The sequence below is a fragment of the Neomonachus schauinslandi genome, chromosome 6 (assembly GCF_002201575.2).
Source record: "Neomonachus schauinslandi chromosome 6, ASM220157v2, whole genome shotgun sequence".
NCBI lineage: Eukaryota > Metazoa > Chordata > Mammalia > Carnivora > Phocidae > Neomonachus > Neomonachus schauinslandi.
The window spans coordinates 52,311,765-52,334,561 of record NC_058408.1 but is presented as its reverse complement, the minus strand read 5'-3'; the positions used below and the strand labels follow the sequence as shown (position 1 = coordinate 52,334,561).

At 38.2% G+C, this 22,797-nt stretch overlaps 1 protein-coding gene across 2 annotated transcripts in view; it reads left to right on the top strand.

The window, feature by feature from the left end:
- The window catches only part of RABGAP1L (RAB GTPase activating protein 1 like), a 776,559-nt gene that overhangs the window by 85,340 nt on the left and 668,422 nt on the right, over positions 1-22,797 (top strand). For both annotated transcript variants that reach the window (XM_021682815.1, XM_044915941.1), the window contains 2 exons: positions 7,071-7,228; positions 8,650-8,760. In XM_021682815.1, coding sequence (XP_021538490.1) covers positions 7,071-7,228; positions 8,650-8,760 — 269 coding nt within the window. The remainder of the gene's footprint in view (positions 1-7,070; positions 7,229-8,649; positions 8,761-22,797) is intronic.

The window sequence follows — 22,797 nt, the reverse complement described above, 5'->3', positions numbered from 1 at the left end:
AGATCGAGCCCCAGGTCAGGCTCCCTGCTGAGCGGGGAGCCTGCTTCTCCTCCTGCTCTCCCTGCTTGTGCGTGCATGCTCTCTCTCTCTGTCAAATAAATAAATAAAATCTTTAGAAAAAATACAAATCTCACCTATAGCAGGGGTATCAACTTGTAGTTTTTTGAAGATGCTAGTTATGTTCCTCTTAGTAATTACTAACTGGTTTATTCTGAGACTGGAGAAGTGGTGGTTAAATACATGGAGAAATTGCCTTCTTTTCTGTATTTGTTGGATTCTCCCCAAATTAAAAATAGATTGCACTTAAAAAAAAAAATTCCAGTATAGTTGGGGTGCCTGGCTGGCTCAGTCTGTAGAATGTACAGCTCTTGATCTCAGGGTTGTGAGTTTGAGCCCCACGTTTGGTGTAGAGATTACTTAAATAAATACAAAAACTTAAAAAAAAATTCCAGTATAGTTAACATGCAGCATTAGTTTCAAGTGTAATTAGGTTGTACTTTTATTTATTTTTTTAAAGATTGTATTTATTTATTTATTTGACAGAGAGAGAGACAGCGAGAGAGGGAACAGAAGCAGGGGGAGTGGGAAAGGGAGAAGCAGGCTTCCCACCGAGCAGGGAGCCTGATGTGGGACCTGAGCCGAAGGCAGACACTTAACCAACCGAGCCACCCAGGTGCCCCTAGGTTGTACTTTTAGAACTTCCGTGCTTAAAACCATTTTAAAGGCATTAATAAATTTGCTTGGATGGACAAAGCTAAGGTGTGTTTGCTTTTGGAAATATAAATTGTCAGCAGGAAATGCTAAAAACAGCTATTCTATTTTCTGTTTACCATGAAACAAACAAACCATTGTATTAACAGGACTTCTAAGAGTTTATTTCTGGCCACAACATGGGAACTCAGAGAAATGTATATTTCTGTGTGCTTGATACTAAGTGTGAGGGATAGGTCAGTTCTTATGCCCTGGTGACTAATTTTATTTATACTAAAATGAACATGCATAGAACATGCATAGATACTTTAGATTGTAGCCATATGAGCCAGAACCCATGTCTGTATAAGAAGTTCAAGTTAGTTTTTTTTTGTTTTTAAAAAATACATCTGAATCTGTTTCATGCCAACATTTCTATATTTATGTATATACTGTCTGGTCAAAGGTGTGATAGGAGAGTGAATGAGTACAAGTGTGCCTGGCACTTAGGAGGCAGTGAATATAAATATGTTGAAAGAGTATCTGTGTGTTTGTGAATGAAGGGGTCTATTTCTGATCCTTACAACTCCACTACAGAAGTGAGGAAGCAGAGGGTAGAGTCCTGGCATTTCATGTTGGCAGCATTTAACACACCTGTGTGGTTTCTGGGTAATTGGCGCTTAACAACAATGAAATTTGAAGGAAGGAAGGATCTTTGAAGGAAATGAACTTTGAAGACTTGGAGAACCTCCTGCTTGGAGAGGTAGAAACACTACTGCAGAAGGAAATGGAAAGGGGACCTGGCTTGCAAGCATTTTTCATAATTATGACGGTATGAAACTCTTTTTGGATTATAGCATCCTCTTATTTATGGGAGAGGGAACTGTGTGTCATTTTTGAGAGCTTTAATAGTGGGTAAGCAGTGGACAAAGCTGTGGGGGAATTCTCAGCCTGACCATTTTGGTTATGGTCTTAAATAGTACTGTATTTCTAGAGCGGATATTTGGTATATTGAAGGTTATGAGAAAGTGATGTCCATGTATTTAATTTTTTTTAGAGTACATTTTTGGAAGTGTTCCATTATGGGGCATTGGTGGCAAAATTCATTATTTGAAGGGGAAATACATGACATTTGTCATTAAACTTTATTATGAGAGATATTTCTAAATGAAAAAAATAACCAGTATAAATGTAGAGCTTATGCCAGGCACTGTGCTAAGCATTTTCTTGACATTCATAAAATCTCTATGATATAGATAGTATTTATCTTGATTAGTGATCTCGTCTGCCTGGAGCAGTTCTAGTTTATGTCTGTTGTCCAGGTATATTATTAGTAGCACTCCATCTTATTCTCAGAAGGTTTCTGGTTTGGCTGATAAATTGTATGGTTACCCTTTGTTTATCCCAAGGCTAAGAGAATATACAATAGAGCTGGGTTTCAAATGGAAGTCTCTGACTCTGAATACCCATATAATTTTCAGTAACAACTTTCCTGTTGCTTAAATATTATAAATAGCAAATATGGATTTTTTTCATTATGTTTTATAAAGGCATTTAGCATTCATATAGTTTACATTCTACCCACCTTTGGGTTTTACCCATGCCTTATACAGAGGATGTCCATCTTCCTCTTTCCCCTCAAAAAATAATGACCCATTTTAATTAATCTGAAGTCTTTAGATGCATTTACTGGTTGTCTCATTATCTGGTTCCTGGGTTTCTTGTTCTGTGGTGAAGGCAGAGCTTTAGTCCTTAGTTTCTGGGTCCCTCTTGATGGGCACAAACAATTGGCAGGTAACGGACATTCTTATTGCCTAAATATGTACTGTGCAGCAATGTTACTAACTTACTTGTTTTCCATTGTTTGCAGAGTGCCCGGATGAGATCTGAAGTTTGTCTGTTAAAAGCAAGAAGACATCGCAACTTCTCAAGCAGGAGTAGCTGCATGGCTGCCACGACCCACTGTCACTGTCATGCTATTATTTCACCCTAAAATCCCACAAGCAGCAGGCACTGGTAGTGTTAGGGGGACGCCAGTGAAGGTCATAGCTCTGTGGGACCTGGCATAAGGATTAGGTGTTCCCACAGAAGGGTTAGAATACATTTGACTTGATAGACCCTGGAGGTTCATCTGTAGGGCTCTGCTGGAGTGGATCTCGATTACCTATGGCAGGAGTCGGGGAATCCAACCCGAGGTTTCTTGATACCGATGATTTTGTTCAGGGAAAGTGATGTACTGTTTCTGCTGAAGAATTGCAGACAAAACAAAATATCCAAAAGCATAGTGAAAAAAGCCAGGGAGACATATACCCTCTTGCATCTTTATGGATACATTGTACAAAACTGTTTGTAAAGATATTTTTAAAAGGCTTAGTTGACTCCCTTTCAGAATTTATTAAGTCAGTGTAACTAGTTTCCTCAAAACAGATTTGATGTTTGTTGTTTGTATATTTTAACATACTTATCCATTACTAGCAATTCTCAGTGTTACATTTTAGAAGCATGGTTATTATCTGGTGTTAAAGGCATTCAGAGGTATTTCATGGTAGATATCAAGGGTATCATTGGGAAGATCTTCATTCTTAATGCACTGTCTTTTTGGGGAAGGAAGGGGGGTTGCTGAAATGTCACTGTGTAAGAGAAACCTTATTCCTTGTATGGGAAAATATTATTTCTAAACATATGTATTGAGATGGCATTTTAGCAAAACGCCTTATTTTGGAAATTAATTCTGAAGCTATGTTACTAGTGTTTTCCATAAATAAATTCATTTTTATAATTTTTTAAAAATTATTTATTTATTTGACAGAGAGAGACATAGCGAGAGCAGGAACACAAGCAGGGGGAGTGGGAGAGGAAGAAGCAGGCTTCCCGCAGAGCAGGGAGTCCGATGTGGGACTCGATCCCAGGACGCTGGGATCATGACTTGAGCCGAAGGCAGACGCTTAACGACTGAGCCACCCAGGCGCCCTATTTTTATAATTTTTTAAAAGTTTCTTGTATGAGGGGTGCCCGGGTGGCTCAGTTGGTTAAGCGTCTGACTCTTGATTTTGGCTCAGGTCATGATCTCAGGGTCCTGAGATGGAACCTCCTGTGGGGCTCTGCGCTCAGCAGGGAGTCTGCTTGAGTTTCTCTCCCTCTGCCCCGCCCCCCCCCCCCCCCGCATGGTCTCTTTCTCTCTCTCTCCAATAAATATACCTTAAAAAAAGTTTCTTGTATGATATGCTTATTTTAGTTCCTTTCAGTGAGTAATATATTTGAATAATTTGTTTCTAAAAATTTAACACATTATCTTTCAGGATGAGCTTTATAGAATGATTTTTCTACATCTATTTCTTGGGCGAACATTTTCTTGATACATGGTATTTTTAAAAGAGTCAGTTATCTTTCACCAATATTAACGAAAAGGCTTTCTCTTGGAAAAATTAGCTATGTCATTTATTTTAAGTAAATACCTTTTTGTTTAATACCATTTTTCTGGAGTATTTACATGTAATACATACTTGAGAATTTGGAAAGTACTGAAATAAAGAAGAAAATAGAAGTTACTTAAAATTCCACCAGAGTTAAGGTTTTGGTGTATCTCCTTTCCACATATCTACATGTGCTCTCCTCCTGTCTCTCATAATAAACAATCCCAACAGATACTTTTGTGTTTAATTAGTAGTTTCTATGGGTATAGCCTTCTGGGGAAAATTGTACTATATTATTTGTCAATAAAGCTTCTTCAAAGAATATGCCTATTCTAGATTATTTGTGTGAGTGTGTGCGTGCGCGTTTAATAGTGTGACATGTATAGAAATGTTTACCATGGTGTATGTTTTTAATATTCTTTTCATGGTGTAATTGGTTACCCAATTTGTTTCAGTAACTGTAGACATTGATAATCCTTGTTCCTGAAGATACCCTACCTTGGGTCACCATTCCAGCTATTCACAGACTCTAGAAATTCACAAATGATTTTATCCTTGTTGTTGGGAGTAGCAACTGTAAGACACAGTGAGGATTAAATGCAGTTTGATTGCTGTTAATGTACTGTTGTGTCCTACCTTCAAAAAAAGAAAAGTGTATTCTGATTCCTCCCCCCCCTCCCCCATCATCCTTAACTACTCTGGCTCAGCCTCATATACTTAAAAACCTTTTTAAAGAGAAATTGCTGAGCCTTGCTGTCTACTTTAGAATTTGCCAAACTCCTTGACTTTTTTGGTGTGGCCTGATGTGGCAGGCTTGCTGCTAGCTCTGACTTAAAGAAAATGAAATAGTTAGAAGGACATATGGGAGAGGAGAGGAAAGAATAAATATGGCTGGGGTTTGACTCTGCTAATGTACTTATCTACAGGTATTCCTCTGTATTCACGCATAATGTTCTCTTAAAAATATGCTCAAGTGCAATGTGTAAAAAGTAAACAATAGACTTTACATTTTATTTGATGTTAGGAAGTGGGGAGTGCTCAACTAAAAGTAGTTTAAGTTTCCTATTTACACTTTACCTTGAGTCATACTCTTCAATGGCTTATTTCTAGTGTGTTCTTTGCTTCTGTTTTCTTCTCTAACACTTAAATTATTGAGCTAAATCAAGTAAGTATCCATTTGAGGCTAAATATTTCTGCTTTTGGCTTTACCTAATGATTCCTTCTTACCTATCCGAAGCACATTAAGCTTACATATGCTGGAATGTAAGCACCATGTTCACTGCTTACATCCCTAGCACCTAGAATAATACTAAGTATACAGAGGGCACTCAAAAAATATTTATTAAATTAATGTGTGAATTCATCATCTTAATTGTGTAAGATTTGAGGCGTGAGGATTTTATCAGTCCTTTGTTGCTTTTGTTGTTTTTACTCATTTACATAAAATTATAATTGGGTAACACATTAAAATATATATATATATATTTTAAGATTTTATTTATTTGACAGAGACACAGCGAGAAAGGGAACACAAGCAGGGGGAGTGGGAAAGGGAGAAGCAGGCTTCCCGCTGAGCAGGGAGCCCGATGCGGGGCTCGATCCCAGGACCCCGGGGTCATGACCTGAGCCGAAGGCAGACGCTTAACGACTGAGCCACCCAGGCGCCCCACATTAAAATATTTTTAAAAATTTTATAAGCACTGTGGTACAAATATGCTTCTGCTGGATGTGAACTTCAGGCTGGCAGGCAGCATTCTTATACAGTTAAAAGTGTGTAAGTCAGTTAGTTAAACTTAATTTGGCAATGGAAAGGCAGTTTAGGGTAATCATTGATTAATAGATGTAAGTGTGGCTATGGGAAGCTTGAGGACCACTTATTTTTGAATGTGATAGACTATATATGAGAAAAGGCAGAATATATGAACATCACAAAAACAGAAAAATGAAAGACCCCATGCTTTAAGAAATTCTGTTGTTGTAAGTGGTCATTTCAAGCAAATGACAAAATATTACAGTCTGAAACTCACATAATTCAGCGAATAATTTGAATTCACTTTATCTAAAGGGAAGGGTTTGTTCATATTTAGAGAAGTGTCTTGTATCTCCCAGTATGAGAATATGTATGACCTTTGTTAAACTCTTACTTCATCTTGGTTTCATTGTTCAACCCATGGGTGGCCTGAGAAATTTGGAATTTCTTTTGTGCTTCAAGCTTACAATTTTGAGATGGTGTGATTCTTCTTTTGGAGCCAAGGAAGAGAATAACTTCTAAAAGAGTGGGGGATTTAGAGTCTTTTTCCGCTTTAGGGAATGAGTATAAGCCATTGATATATATATTCTTCTAGTAGTCACCAGGGTGGCGTAGCACTAATAAATAGATCATTTCAGCTGGGAATCCTGCAGCGCATTTACACCACAGCAACATTGAGTAACAGCACTTGAATCTCTTTAAATCACATTACCATGTAAGCTTATTGCTACAACCAGTATTTACTTTATTCTGTGCCTCACTATCTAGCTCTCTGAAGCTGAGGGAAGTGAAAAGAGAAATTGAGAACTTAGGTTAACACCTTGTTTTGTGTGTTCATTGGGAAGAGTTAGAAGCCAGCACCATTCTGATGATTATCTTAGGATTCATTTATTGCAATATGGTATATTCTGAGACCTAGAAACATCTATAAATAAATACAGCTCCTTTAGTGAACTTCAGTTAAACCTCTTTATTACCATGTTTAAATACTAGAGTTGGAAGAAGCAAACTGTATATAAAATGTATATTATGTATAATATATATAAACATAAATATATAAATACATAAATATAAGCTTATATAAATGTATGCTTAGATTATGTCTGCTAAAGTAAATTGTGACCATGGAAAGTTATAGATTCAAGAATTAGGAGAGGGGGGTATCAAAATGCGGTTAAAACCTTTGCCTAATGGTATTTCCATTTTTATTCTTTTAGGTAAGCAGAATTTTATATAGTTTCTGTACAGCATTCAAACGTTCTTCCAGACAAGTGTCTGATGTTAAAGACTCGGTTATTCCTACTCCTGACAGTGACGTGTTTACCTTCAGTGTCTCTTTGGAGGTAAAAGAAGATGATGGAAAAGGAAACTTTAGGTGAGGTTGTTTGGGAAGAATAAAAATTGGTATTGTGCCTGAAATATAGTAGTGGCTAATATAAAGCTTCCAGAAGCTATACAGTGTTGGTATAAAGCTTTAACATGATAAAGAAATATTTGGCAGGTGAATGAATATGTTTCATTATTCTCATGCTTTCAGATATTTTATATAAATGATTTTCTCAGTATTTAAGAATAATATTTATTATAGAAAATGTAAAATAATAAAAGCAGAATAAAAAGGTATAGTTTTGTCAGTCACAACCACTTTTAATATTTGATTTATTCCCTTTGCTTATTTCTAAGGGATATTTTTATATACTTGTATATACATAATTTTTTTCTTTTGACTTTATTATGTAAGAATTTTTCCATTAAAATGTTCTTAATCAAAATCATTTTCAGTGGTATCAATAGTGTGTTGGGTGGTTTGATCATTTAATTAACCATTTTCTTCTGTTGTATATTTAGAAGATTATACAAGTAATCTTATAGGGCACTGTTATGCTCTTTAATGATCATTTATGTGCCTTTCATTCTAACAATAATTATTAGGTAGATATTTTGTCTGTTTTTAAATAGATACAGACATTGAGTCTTAGATAAGTTGTTCAAGGTATTTTTTCTTTTCAGATAAAACAAACTATATTTTAGACATTTATTGTCTTAATTCTTAAGAATAGTCAGTCTGGCCTAGGCTAAAATTGAAGTTGTCCCTGATCCATATCTCTTTGTCCATCTTTATTTATATTTACTTGAGTATGTTACAGTTATCTCAAATTGTAGATGTTTAAAAGCAAACTCTTTTCACTTTGTTTTGCCTTGGGTTTTAGTGTGTTAAAGGCTCTTAAAACCACACAGCCAGCTAAACCAGAATAGTGAGTCTTAAAAAATAATTAAATCGGGCGCCTGGGTGGCTCAGTTGGTTAAGCGACTGCCTTCGGCTCAGGTCATGATCCTGGAGTCCCGGGATCGAGTCCCGCATCGGGCTCCCTGCTCAGTGGAGAGCCTGCTTCTGCCTCTCTCTCTGCCTGCCTCTCTGCCTACTTGTGCTTTCTCTCTGTGTGTCAAATAAATAAATAAAATCTTTAAAAAAAAAAAAAATAATTAAATCTACATCCCTAAATTTGTTAAATTTAAAATCTGAAATTGAAATGATGTCATTTAAAGAATCTTGGCTTTAACCTTTGTTAGAGATAAAGTATAAGGCCCTTATAAATCCAAGTTAAAAATTAATTAGTGACTTTGTTTTTCTGGCTATAAAATTTGTAGTTAGCTGCTCTAACAAGACGAGAGTTTAGAGCACCTTAAGAATAAGGGTTTTGTCTCATTTGAACCTCAGAATAGATTCTAACCTTGGAGTAGATTATTTTATTGTGTTATTGTACTGATAATTTCTGTTCTTTTTGCATATTTCAGTCCTGTGCCTAAGGATAGAGACAAATTTTATTTCAAATTAAAACAAGGAATAGAGAAGAAGGTTGTGATTACAGTGCAGCAACTTTCTAACAAAGAATTGGCTATTGAAAGGTAAGCAGCTTGTTACTAAATGCTACCAAAAACTTGTATGACATTGCTGTTGTGTTTCAAGAGACTACTGAATCTCAGCTGTGTTACTCACTGTGGCTTTTCACCATACTTCAGGTTCTCCATTTAAAAATGAGAATGGGACTCACAATGCTCTGTCCACTTAAATAAGTTAGATGTAACTGGTTCATTGAAAATCTAAATTGATGGATGAAATAAACGTGAATTTTTTTCCCCCTAGTAATAACTGCTTCAACCCTGTTTAGTTACATCCCTTTTTCCTGCTGTCCTTATTTATGTGTAGGACAAATACCTTAAATTCTCAATCATCTTTGATAATTAAAAAGTACATTTAGTTACTGGGATCTCAGGGGCTTAAATAAAGATAGATACATATCTTTTATATATACAAGCACACACACATATATATATACACACACATACATGTGTATGCATTTATGTATTTATGCTAATATTTGATCATATAAAAACAAAATCTTGTAGGACAAAGGTACTATAAACAAAGAATAACAAATGATATTTCTGGAAAAAGTATTTGTACTGTAAAGGACAGATGAAATGTTAATATCTATAATATACATGAATTTCTTAACAGTTTGCAGAAAAGGAAAACAAGAATATGAATCAATAAATTACAGGAAAGCTGTTCACATGGCCAACAAACATATATATGTAAAGATGTCCCTATTCAAATACAAGGAAATGTATTTAAGGTAGTAGTAAGATAGATATCAGATTGACAGAAATAACACATAGAGCTGGTGGGGATATGGGAAAATGGTAAAGTGTGTGTACATCCTTTTTGAAAAAACAATCTGGCAACACCTATAAAATTAAAACAAAAACCCCACCTGTAATTGGATGCCTCAGTCCCATTCTAGGGACTCTGTCCTATTGAAAATAAAAGTACTACTGTGTAAGGACATAATTTTAAGGATATTTATTACAGTCCTTTTTATAGTGGCAAAAAGCCAGAAATAAAAACAAATGCCTTTTCACTTAGCTTTAAGAAGTGGGAGCAATTGGTGATGGTCAAAAGAGAAAGAAAAGCCTCTTCATCAAGACTGCTGTAAGACTATGACCCCAATTCTATAGACTAGGATGAAGGTGGGGGCCAGTTGAGGTGCTGGCTGATGGCATCATGGCCACCTCTGTCCCTTTTAAGTCTAGGAGAGGGTGACTGGCCTCCAAATATCTCTTTAGAATGTTCTTTAGAATGTCAGGAATTTGCTTTGTTCCCACCCTTGGGTTTTTTTTTTTTTTTAAGATTTTATTTATTTATTTGACAGAGAGAGAGAGACACAGTGAGAGAGGGAACACAAGCAGGGGGAGTGGGAGAGGGAGAAGCAGGCTTCCCACCGAGCAGGGAGTCCGATGCGGGGCTCGATCCCAGGACCCTGGGATCACGACCTGAGCCGAAGGCAGGCGCCCAACAACTGAGCCACCCAGACGCCCCCCCACCCTTGGGTTTTACTAGTATCTGGATAACAGGAAAAAATGCTGCTATAGAATTCTGTCTTATAATTATAGTTGTCATCTTTTTTCCTTTCTTAGTGGTATAAAAAATAATTGTGAGTCATAAAATTCATGAAAAATAGCTGAAGATTAAAGGTATTGTTGATTTTGAATATTTTAGTCCTGAAAGAATGATTTTTGTTGTTGTTGTTAGCAGTAGGTATAGCGATGTTTGAATCTTTTTATTTGGAAGTAGGCAATTTCACACTTAGAGACACGGTAAAAAAAAAAAAAATGGTACAAAGAACACCTGTGTACTCTAACTCCAAATAACCTATTGGGAACATTTTACCTCACTTGCTTTGCACCCACTTTCTCAATCTCCCTCTTTTCTAGCTCTCAGTCTTTCACTACCTACCTACTTACCTACCTGCATACACACACCCACATAATCATTTTTCTGAATGATTTAAGTTACAGACACCATGGCCTTTTATTCCTAAATACTTTCTTAGGAAATATGTATTTCCTAAAAATAAGGATAGGGATATCTCTTATATAAGCACATTATATGTAGCAACTTCTGTAAATTTAGCAAGCATACAATACTTTTTGTCTAACCTGCGATTTGTCTCCAATTTTGTCAGTTAACTCAGCATCCTTTCCTTCTCCAGTTCAGGGTTCAAACTAGGGTCAGATATTGCATTTAGTTGCCATAGGTTTTTGGCTTTCTTTAATCTGGAAACATTTCTACAGCCTTTCTCTGTCTCTTATGACATGGATGTTTTTGAAGAATACACCCATTTTCCCTCTTTTTAATGTAGCTTTGCTAATTTGGGGTTTATCTGATACTACTGTGTGATTAGATCCAGGTTATTTATTGCTGCATAGGTGATGTTCCCTTCACAGTGCATCACATTTGGAGGTGCCTGGTAACCATCTGTCCCTCACTGGTGATGTTCATTTTGATTGCCAAAATTTGATTGTCAAAATGTCTGATTTCTCCCTGTAATTCCTTTTTTTTTTTTTTTTATCCCTTGCAACTAGTAAGCAGTCTGTGGGGGAGATACATGAAAATATCCTGCTTCTCATCAAAATTTTCTTCTTGAGTTAGCATTCATTCATGATTCTTATTCTTGTCTGATCCAATCTTTACTGTGAGGAATGCAAAATTACATTTTTCCCTCTCCTGTACTTTCTCTAGATTTGGCAGTCAGCCCTTGGCATTCCGATGTAAGCCAAAGATCTCCCTTCTTTTCCACTTACCTATTTATTATTGATATAGACTCCTGAATTTCTTTCCTCCCCACTACAATACTTTATAATTCACTACAGAACTTAATTATTTGGTGTCCAAACTGTCCAGAATTTGCCACTGGGAGTCCCTTCACATCCTACATCCTTAAGATATACCCCCAGAACTTCCTTTCTGGCATAACGAAAGGCAGTTTTCCATTTAATACATCTGTTGTAACAAAAGCAAAGAAGTATTAGGTGTTGAGTTGAGTAATTTAACTCTTAATAATGATTGAAAAATTTTGGAGTTTTATGATTAATGGCATATTACATCTCTATTATAGAGGCTTGTGCTATCCTTTTCCTAATGAGAAGCTCCAACTTTGGTCAACCTGAAACCTTGATGAATATGGGTAAAATAGTTGAATGCCTACTTATAATGTTTTCTTCATTAGCTTAAACATTTACACATGCATTCTAAATATATTACACAAAATAATAACTTAGAAATGGGGCTTTTTGCCCACTCTCACATTCAGAAGCCAACCTCATTCAGACTCAATAATCTTTTTCATGCTACTTTCTGAATAATTTTAAGGCATGTTCCCAGAGCTCATTATCTCAACATCTACTTAAGTGTCTGAGATAAAGCACTTTTTTGACCAGTGTATATTGCTGTCGTTAGCAATTTTACCTAAGCCACAGGTGTTTTTTTTGTATAGCATTAGGATTATTTTTTAAAAATTCATTGTATATATAACCACTTACTGTATTGCTTTTATTTTAATTAATCTTGATGTAGTTACTAACAACTCTGTGTTCATGTATCCAGCAGTAATTACTAAACCCATGCTAAGTTTCTTTGCCCCCCCTTTTTTTAACACGTTTTTTTCTGATAACCTCTATAAATATCCAAACTAAAATTGACTGTGATTGCTTCAGGCTGAGGGTTCTTCCACAAACAATACTTCGTTCAGCATAACAGACAGAATTTCCTGTGATATGGGAAATTTTGTAAATACTCGGATTTGTCTTTTTTGGAAAAAAGAAACTTTCCTTTTATTAGATTATACGTGGTATTTAAGGTGTTTAAATTATAAAATGTAAATGGTGAAATTTAAGGTAATCCACTAGGTGGCAGTCGTGTCAAGAGAATTCTTAACGCCTCTGCATCTGAAACATTGCTGCTGGCAAAGACATTGGTGTGAAAAAAACCCCAAATTACATAATTTTGGCTTATCTTGTTGGAAAGAGAAAATGACTTACCATTTTCAAAAACAACTTTTCATTATGTAAAATTTCCAACATATGAAAAAGTAGAAAATAATATATTGAACTGCAGTGTACCCATCAATGCTAATTTTCAATGTTTGGGCTTTTTTCAAAAAATATTTTTATTCTAAAAGAATCCATTTCTCTGTGTATTCAGGGGTTCAAGCCTCCTTCGTATATAGATATTTAACAGATTATACTGAGATTTTCTGTTTTGACTTCTTTGAAGGCAAATACCTATCTCAGGATCTCCAGTATCTAGCACAATGCTAGCAGCACAGAACTTTGTAGTTAGCTACTTAATCCTTACGTAGCACTTCTTCTGTGCTGGACACGGTTCTAGAGGTGTAGGTGCTACTGTCTTCATTGTACACTCGAAGAAACACTTGAAGGAACTGAGGCACAGAGAGGTTCAGTAACTTGCCCAGGTCATACAATTAATATTTGAACTGAGTCCATCTGGTATCAGAATACATGTTCTTACTCTCTACTGCCTCTTTAAAAACTTGTTGAAAAATGAATTAAAAGTATATAAAAATTTTATATTTGGGGTTGGTATTGTCCAAACTCATTTTAATAGTAATAGAACACTGCACCTGATAGAATCCTACCTTGTTTAAAGAATATGTGAAGACTGCCTTCATATCTTGAAAATTTCTAATAGTCTTTTTCTTTTTTGTCAGTGATCCATGTTAGATTTTACACTGAGCTTTATTTAGGAACTGGACAGAAGAGAGAAAATAGTAACAGCCAACATTTATTGAGCACTTACTGTGATGGTCATGCTACAATTGTCATAACAACATATGAGGAAGGCTTTAAAATTTTTACCCCATTTTTGCAGATCATGAAATAGGCTAAGGAGCTTAAGTAACCTGGGTCACTTGGCCAGAAACTGGTAGAGCCAGGCTTTAAACCAAAGCCATCCGGTTCCTGAGTGTGTACTCTTTAAGAGTGTATCTGACTAGGAGAGGGGGGAAAGATGGCAGAGGAGTAGGGGACCCTATTTCAACTGGCCCCCAGAATTGAGCTGGATATCTACCAGACCACTCTGAGCACCCACGAAACCAGCCTGAGATGTAAGAAGATCTGGATCTGTACAAACAGAATATCGCAGGCGGTTGGTTTTGAGGTACGAAGCGGAGAGACGTGATTCCGCGGGCAGATATCGGAGGATAAACGGCAGTGGGACGTGGGGATCCTACACCGCTGGTGAGCGACAGCCTCGCGTGCTGCGGATGGGGCACAGACTCGCAGACCGGTAGCATTGGGAAAGGACTTTAGGGCAGCCCCCAGGGTGGAAAACCAGAGCGGCGGGGTCGCGCACACGCAAATTGCAGCCACCCGGACAGAAACCCGGAGTGACGGTCGTGCCCACGCGAACTGCAGCCTCCGAGACGGAAACCCGGTGTGCCGGGGTTGCGCCGGTGAACTGCAACCTCTGGGGTGGAAACCCCGAGCGGCGGAGTCGCGCACGTGAACTGGGAGCAGCTGGCGGTTTTAGAAGCACAAAGGGCAGAGACGTGCCCCAACCTGGAGGCAGGACTGGCGGCGCTGCGGAGGGGCGCACAACCCAGGATGCTGCAGTTTATAGCAGCACAGACAGAAACGGAGACGGTGTGGCCTGGAGAGCCCACTGAAGAACAGACTAAGGTCTCTCTGCTCTGAGGCAGAGGGTTGGAAACGGTCTCTTCTGCTCTGACTTGCGGAAGAGACGCGGAAAGCCGCCAGGGAAAGGCGCCAGAGAACAAAAGCCCCAAAGACTGATTCCCACTGAGCCCATCCCCCGCCACAGGGTCGCAGGGCAGCTCCGCCCAAACAGGGTTGCCTGAGTAACAGCGCGGCAGGCCCCTCCCCCAGAAGACAGGCTGGGAAAACAAGAGGCCAGCAACCCTAAGGTCCCAAGAGAACAGGTGCATCTTGCTTGGGTTCTGGTCAATAATTTGGACTCTATACATTCCCTCAAACACCCATCAACAGAATGACTAGCAGGAGGAGCCCCCAAAACAGAAAAGACTCAGAGATTATGACTTATGCTGCAGATTTACAAATGGATGCAGATATAACCAAGATGTTGGAGATGGAATTCAGGCTAGCAATTGTGAAGACAATAGCTAGAATGGAGAAATCAATTAATGGCAACACAGAGTCTCTAAGGGCAGAAATAAAAGGGGAATTGGCAGAACTTAAAAATGCTATCAATGAGGGCGCCTGGGTGGCTCAGTTGGTTAAGCGACTGCCTTCGGCTCAGGTCATGATCCTGGAGTCCCTGGATCGAGTCCCGCATCGGGCTCCCTGCTCGGCAGGTAGCCTGCTTCTGCCTCTGACCCTCCCCCCTCTCATGTGCTCTCTCTCTCTCATTCTCTCTGTCTCAAATAAATAAATAAAATCTTTAAAAAAAATGCTATCAATGAGATCCAATCCAATCTAGATAATCTAACAGCTAGGGTAACTGAGACAGGAGAGAGAATAAGCGATCTGGAAGACAGTATAATAGATAAAAAGGGAAAAGAGGAGGCCAGGGAAAAACAACTCAGAATCCATGAAAATAGAATCAGAGAAATAAGTGACACCATGAGGCGTTCCAATGTCAGAATCATTGGAATCCCAGAGGGAGTGGAGAAAGAGAGAGGGCTAGAAGATGTATTTGAGCAAATCATAGCTGAGAACTTCCCTAATCTGGGGAATGAAACAAACATTCGAGTCCTAGAGGCAGAGAGGACCCCTCCTAAGATAAAGGAAAACAGGCCAACACCCTGGCATGTAATAGTAAAACTTGCAAATCTTAGAACCAAGGAAACCATCTTAAGGCAGTTAGGGGGAAGAGATTCCTTATGTACAGAGGGAGGAACATCAGAATAACGTCAGACCTATCCACAGAGACCTGGCAAGCCAGAAAGGCCTGGCAAGGCATATTCAGGGTACTAAATGAGAAGAACATGCAGCCAAGAATACTTTATCCAGCAAGGCTTTCATTTAGAATGGATGGAGCGATGCAGAGCTTCCACGACTGGCAGAAGTTGAAAGAATATGTGACCACTAAGCCGGCCCTGCAAGAAATAGTAAGGGGGGTTCTATAAAAGGAGAAAGATCCCAAGAGTGATCTACAACAGAAATTTACAGGGACAATCTATAAAAACAACGTCTTCACAGGCAACATGATGATAATTAAATCATATCTTTCAATAATCACTCCCAACGTGAATGGCCTAAATGCTCCCATAAAATGGCACAGGGTTGCAGATTGGATAAAAAAGACAGGACCCATCCATATGCTGTCTACAAGAGACTCATTTTGAACCTAAAGATACATCCAGACTGAAAGTGAAGGGATGGAGATCTATCTTCCATGCCCGTGGACCTCAAAAGAAAGCTGGGGTAGCAATTCTTTATATCAGACAAATTAGACTTTAAACTAAAGTCTGTAATAAGAGACACAGAAGGACACTATATCATTCTTAAAGGGTCTATCCAACAAGAAGATCTAGCAATTGTAAATATCTATGCCCCCAACATGAGAGCAGCCATCTACATAAGCCAACTGTTAACCAAAATAAAGAGTCATATTGATAACAATACGTTAATTGTAGGAGACCTCAATACTCCACTCTCAGCAATGGACAGATCATCTAAGCAGAAAATCAACAAGGAAACCAGAGCTTTGAATGATACATTGGACCAGATGGACCTCATAGATATTTACAGAACATTTCACCCTAAAACAACAGAATACTCATTCTTCTCGAGTGCACATGGAAGTTTCTCCAGAATAGACCACATACTGGGTCACAAATCAGGTCTCAACTGATACCAAAAGATTGAGATTATTCCCTGCATATTCTCAGACCACAATGCTCTAAAACTGGAACTCAATCACAAGAAACAATTTGGCAGAAATTCAGACACTTGGAAGCTAAAGACCACTCTGCTCAAGAATGTTTGGGTCAACCAAGAAATCAAAGAAGAACTTAAACAGTTCATGGAAATCAATGAGAACAACAACACATCGGTCCAAAACCTATGGGATACTGCAAAGGCGGTCCTAAGGGGAAAATATATAGCCATCCAAGCCTCACTCAAAAAAGTAGAAAAATCCCGAATTCAGCAACTAACTCTACACCTTAAAGAACTAGAGAAAAATCAACAAACGACGCCTAAGCCACGCATTAGAAGAGAAATTATTAAAATTAGAGCAGAAATCAATGAATTAGAAACCAGAAACACAGTAGATCAGATCAATGAAACTAGAAGTTGGTTCTTTGAAAGAATTAATAAGATTGATAAACCACTGGCCAGACTTATCCAAAAAAAAGAGAGAAAGGACCCAAATTAATAAAATTATGAATGAAAGGGGAGAGATCATGACTAACACCAAGGAAATAGAAACAATTATTAGAAATTATTATCAACAACTTGGGGCACCTGGGTGGCTCAGTTGGTTAAGCGACTGCCTTCTGCTCAGGTCATGATCCCGGAGTCCCGGGATCGAGTCCCGCATCGGGCTCCCTGCTCAGCAGGGAGTCTGCTTCTCCCTCTGACCCTCCCCCCTCTCATGCTCTCTCTATCTCATTCTCTCTCTCAAATAAATAAATAAAATCTTTAAAAAAAAAAGAAATTATTATCAACAACTATATGCCAATAAACTGAGCAATCTGGATGAAATGGAGGCCTTCCTGGAAACCTATAAGCTGCCAAGACTGAAACAGGAGGAAATTGACAACCTGAATAGGCCAATAACCAGTAACGAGATTGAAGCAGTGATCAAAAACCTCCCAAAAAAACAAGAGTCCAGGGCCTGATGGATTCCCTGGGGAATTCTACCAAACATTCAAAGAAGAAATAATACCTATTCTACTGAAGCTGTTTCAAAAAATAGAAACAGAAGGAAAACTTCCAAACTCATTCTATGAGGCCAGCATTACCTTAATCCCCAAACCAGGCAAAGACCCCATCAAAAAGGAGAATTTCAGACCGATATCCCTGATGAATATGGATTCCAAAATCCTAGCTAATAGGATCCAACAATACATTAAAAGGATCATCCACCACGACCAAGTGGGACTTATCCCCGGGATGCAAGGGTGGTTCAACATTCACAAATCAATCAGTGTGATAGAACACATTAATTAGAGGAGGGAGAAGAACCATATGGCCCTCTCAATTGATGCAGAAAAAGCATTTGACAAAATACAACATCCTTTCCTGATTAAAACTCTCCAGAGTATGGGGATAGAGGGAACATTCCTCAAGCTCATAAAATCCATCTATGAAAAACCCACAGTGAATATCATCCTCAATGGGGAAAGCTGAGAGCCTTTCCCTTAAGATCAGGAACACGTCAAGGGTGCCCACTCTCACCACTGTTGTTCAACATAGTACTAGGAGTCCTAGCAACAGCAATCAGACAACAAAAAGAAATAAAAGGTATTCAAGTTGGCAAAGAAGAAGTCAAACTCTCTCTTTTCACAGACGACATGATGCTCTATGTGGAAAACCCAAAAGATTCCACCCCCAAATTACTAGAACTCATCCAGCAATTCAGTGATGTGGTGGGATACAAAATCAATGCACAGAAATCAGTTGCTTTCTTATACACTAACAACGCAACTGTAGAAAGAGAAATTAAAGAAACGATTCCATTTACAATAGCACCAAAAACCATAAGATACCTTGGAATAAACCTAACCAAAGAGGTAAAGGATCTATACTCTAGGAACTACAAAACACTCATGAAAGAAATTGAAGAAGACACAAAAAGATGGAAAAATATTCCATGCTCATGGATCAGAAGAATAAACATTGTTAAAATGTCTATGCTACCCAGAGCAATCTATACCTTCAATGCCATCCCGATAAAAATTCCAATGACATTTTTCAAAGTGCTGGAACAGACAATCCTAAAATTTGTATGGAATCAGAAAAGACCCCGAATCACCAAGGAGATGTTGGAAAAGAAAAACAAAGCTGGGGGCATCACGTTGCCCGATTTCAAGCTATATTACAAAGCAGTGATCACCAAGACAGCATGGTACTGGCACAAAAACAGACATACAGACCAATGGAACAGAATAGAGAACCCAGATATGGACCCTCAACTCTATGGCCAAATAATCTTTGACAAAGCAGGAAAAAACATGCAATGGAAAAAAGACAGTCTCTTCAATAAATGGTGCTGGGGAAATTGGACAGCCACATGCAGAAGAATGAAACTCGACCATTCTCTAACACCATTCACAAAGATAAACTCAAAGTGGATGAAAGACCTCAATGTGAGACAGGAATCCATCCAAATCCTAGAGGAGAACATAGGCAGTAACCTCTTTGACATTGGCCACAGCAACTTCTTTCAAGATACATCTCCAAAAGCTAGTGAAACAAAAGCAAAAATGAACTTTTGGGACTTCATCAAGATAAAAAGCTTCTGCACAGCAAAGGAAACAGTCAACAAAACAGGCAACCCACAGAATGGGAGAAGATATTTGCAAATGACACTACAGATAAAGGGCTGGTATCCAAAATCTATAAAGAACTTCTCAAACTCAACACCCAAAAAACAAATAATCAAGTCAAAAAGTGGGCAGAAGAGATGAACAGACACTTCTCTGAAGAAGACATACAAATGGCTAACAGACACATGAGAAAATGTTCATCATCATTAGCCATCAGGGAAATCCAGATCGAAACCACACTGAGATACCACCTTACACCAGTTAGAATGGCAAAAATGGACAGGGAAAGAAACAACAAATGTTGGAGAGGTTGTGGAGAAAGGGGAACCCTCTTACACTGTTGGTGGGAATGCAAGTTGGTACAGCCACTTTGGAAAACAGCGTGGAGGTGCCTCAAAAATGTAAAAATAGAGCTACCCTATGACCCAGCAATTGCACTACTGGGTATTTACCCCAAAGACACAGATGTAGTGAAAAGAAGGGCCATATGCACCCCAGTATTCATAGCAGCAATGTCCACAATAGCCAAACTGTGGAAAGAGCCGAGATGCCCTTCAACAGATGAATGGATAAAGAAGATGTGGTCCATATATACAATGGAATATTACTCAGCCATCAGAAAAGATGAATACCCAACTTTTACATCAACATGGATGGGACTGGAGGAGATTATGTTAAGTGAAATAAGTCAAGCAGAGAAAGTCAATTATCCTGTGGTTTCACTTATTTGTGGAACATAAGGAATAACATGGAGGACATTAGGAGAAGGAAGGGAAAAATGGGGGGAGGGAATTGGAGGGAGAGATGAACCATGAGAGACTATGGACCTGAGAAACAAACAGGGTTTCAGAGGGGATGGGGGGGGTTGGTTAGCCCGGTGATGGGTATTAAGGAGGGCACGTACTGCATCGTGGATCACTCCATCAAAAACTAATGATGGGGGCGCCTGGGTGGCTCAGTTGGTTAGGCGACTGCCTTCGGCTCAGGTCATGATCCTGGAGTCCCTGGATCGAGTCCCGCATCGGGCTCCCTGCTCAGCAGGGAGTCTGCCTCTCCCTCTGACCCCTCATGCTCTCTCTCATTCTCTCTCTCAAATAAATAAATAAAATCTTAAAAAAAAAAAAAAAAAACTAATGATGTATTGTATGGTGACTAACATAACATAATAAAATTAAAAAAAAAAAAAGACTGTATCCGACTAAATCCTGATTGTCCACTAAGTTTAAAATTAATCAAGCCAGTTAGGAAATAAATGAATGGGTATTGTCGTATTTCGAGCAGAATTTTGAAGTGAGAATATAGATGCTGGGGTATCCAGATGACAGCTCAGAGACTTCGAACTCAGGGGCACCATGTCCTGGGAAAAAAGCTGACTGATTTGTAGAAGAGAAAACCAACAGTAACAGCTGAAGGGAGGAAGCAAGATGATTGTCGTCTGAGACGTGTGAGAAGAGCAAGACCTAAACCTAATTATTGTGAGCCCCCAGTTAAAATGTGAAAGTATGAGGATTCGATCAGGTCAAGCTCTTCTGGTGTTTGCAGAGCAGAAATGGCAATCATCTCTGTGCCTGACCAGCTGACATTTCTGTGGTTTTTGGTATCATCACATTTAGAAATATTGCAAAAAAATTTCTTGCAAACTATGGAATTGATACGGATTTTTAAAGCTTTATGTAATGTTTAAAATACACTATTACTAGCACTGTTACATCACACCCATTAGGCTTCACACTTGAGAAGTGACGGAGAAGTTTTTCAGTTTTTGCTGTATTAATTTTCTGACTAGTATTTTGTAATAAAATGATTCAGGACAATAATACAATATATACTTAGCAAATGGGTCTCTGTAAAATTCCCTAACAAGAAGTTGTGTTTTAATGATGGTAGTTTCAGGCCTTGTGGAAGGTTAGTTGGGAAGAGATTTTTGGCTTCAGTGTTTATGTCTGTCAAAGCACTTTGTTCCCAGGGATCTGCCCTGATGCTTGCTCTGTGAATCAAAATGAAATATTGATACAGCAAGCAGAGTACAATTATTAGGTTTGTCATAAGTGTATAACTCTGTTTGTACTGAGTAACATGGGCCACACTGTGAGAAAGAAAGGATTTCCATGAATCACTTTGATCCTAATTTTGGGGAATACAACCATTACATATACTTTAAAAAAATACATGACACGTCATTACAGAATGTAAAATGATCATTTGTGGAGTGATTCAGAGATGTGCTTGTTTTGATAGTATATTTGGCTTCACTTTTCAATTTGTGCTTGCTGGTTTACAGCAAAAACCATATAATGAGAAATTGAGGTGTTAGGTACCATACTTGCTAGCAATAGTGATTGACAGGTACCTTCCCTAGTGTTATTTTCTTGAGGAAAAGATTTCCAAGCTAAGGAGTACTGAAAATAAAAACCACCTGGGGCTCTTTTCTCTCAGAACAATTTTCTAATATGATTTAATATCACTGGAGTAGGTGAACGGTAGAACTTCTACTGTTTATTATTTTTGGGCTGATCTAATTTGATGTTTGACCATTCTGAAGGTCTTTTGCTGGATTTACCTAGCATTTATTTTTACCTCACTCTAGCAAGTTACTATTTTATTTAGAAAGAAGCTCAAGTCACTGACTTCAGGTTGCGTAGATGTTAGTTTGATTTGCATCTTTTATTCTTTTATGGAAATTAGTGTATCTATGAAATCAAGAACTTTAGATGTACTAATAATTTTTCTTAAGGGACATCATTCTTCTCCATCCTGAAGTGAGAAAAAAATTAGTGGGGTGACCCAAAGTCTCCATAATATTTTATTTTGTTTTGTTTTGTTTTATTTTTTGAGAGAGTGAGAGAGCATAAGTGAGCTTGAATGGGGCGGGAGAGGGGGAGAGAGAATCCCAAGCAGACCCCCACGCCCAGCTTGGAGCCCAATGAGGGGCTGGATCTCATGACCCCGGGATCATGACCTGACCTGAGCTGAAATCAAGAACCAGATGCCCAACTGACTAAGCCACCCAGCTGCCCCTCATTTGTTTTCTTTCTTCCTTTCCGAATTTCCTTTCCTTTCTTTTCTTTCTTTCTTTCTGCCTTCCTTCCTTTCTTTCTTCCTTCCTTTCTTTCTTTCTTTCTTTTCTTTTTCTTTCATCTTCTCTCTCTCCCTTCCTTCCTCTCTTTCTTTCTTTCTTTTTCTTTCTTTCTTTCTCTTTCTTTCTTTTTCTTTCTTCATTTTTTCTTTTTCTTTCTTTTTCTTTCATCCTCTCTCCCTTCCTTCCTCTTCCTTCCTTTCTCTTTCTTTCTTTTTCTTTCTTTCTTTCTTTCTTTCTTTCTTTCTTTCTTTCTTTCTTTTTTTCTTTCTTTCTTTCTCTTTCTTTCTTTTTAAAGAGATCTCTGAGTTTTCTTTTAAGGCAGTAGAAAGATAACTTTCTTTTTCCTCAGGAAACCAGGGTATACAAAAAAACCTTTCATTGTTCTCTGATAGTAATTTCAAGTGACGATTTGTAAAGAACTATTGGCATTATCAGGTGAATAATTGGAAGCTTCTGTCTATCTCACAGCCTTTGGACTGAACAGAATTTTCAATATCTTCCATTGTTGGCACCTGATAGAGGAGAGTG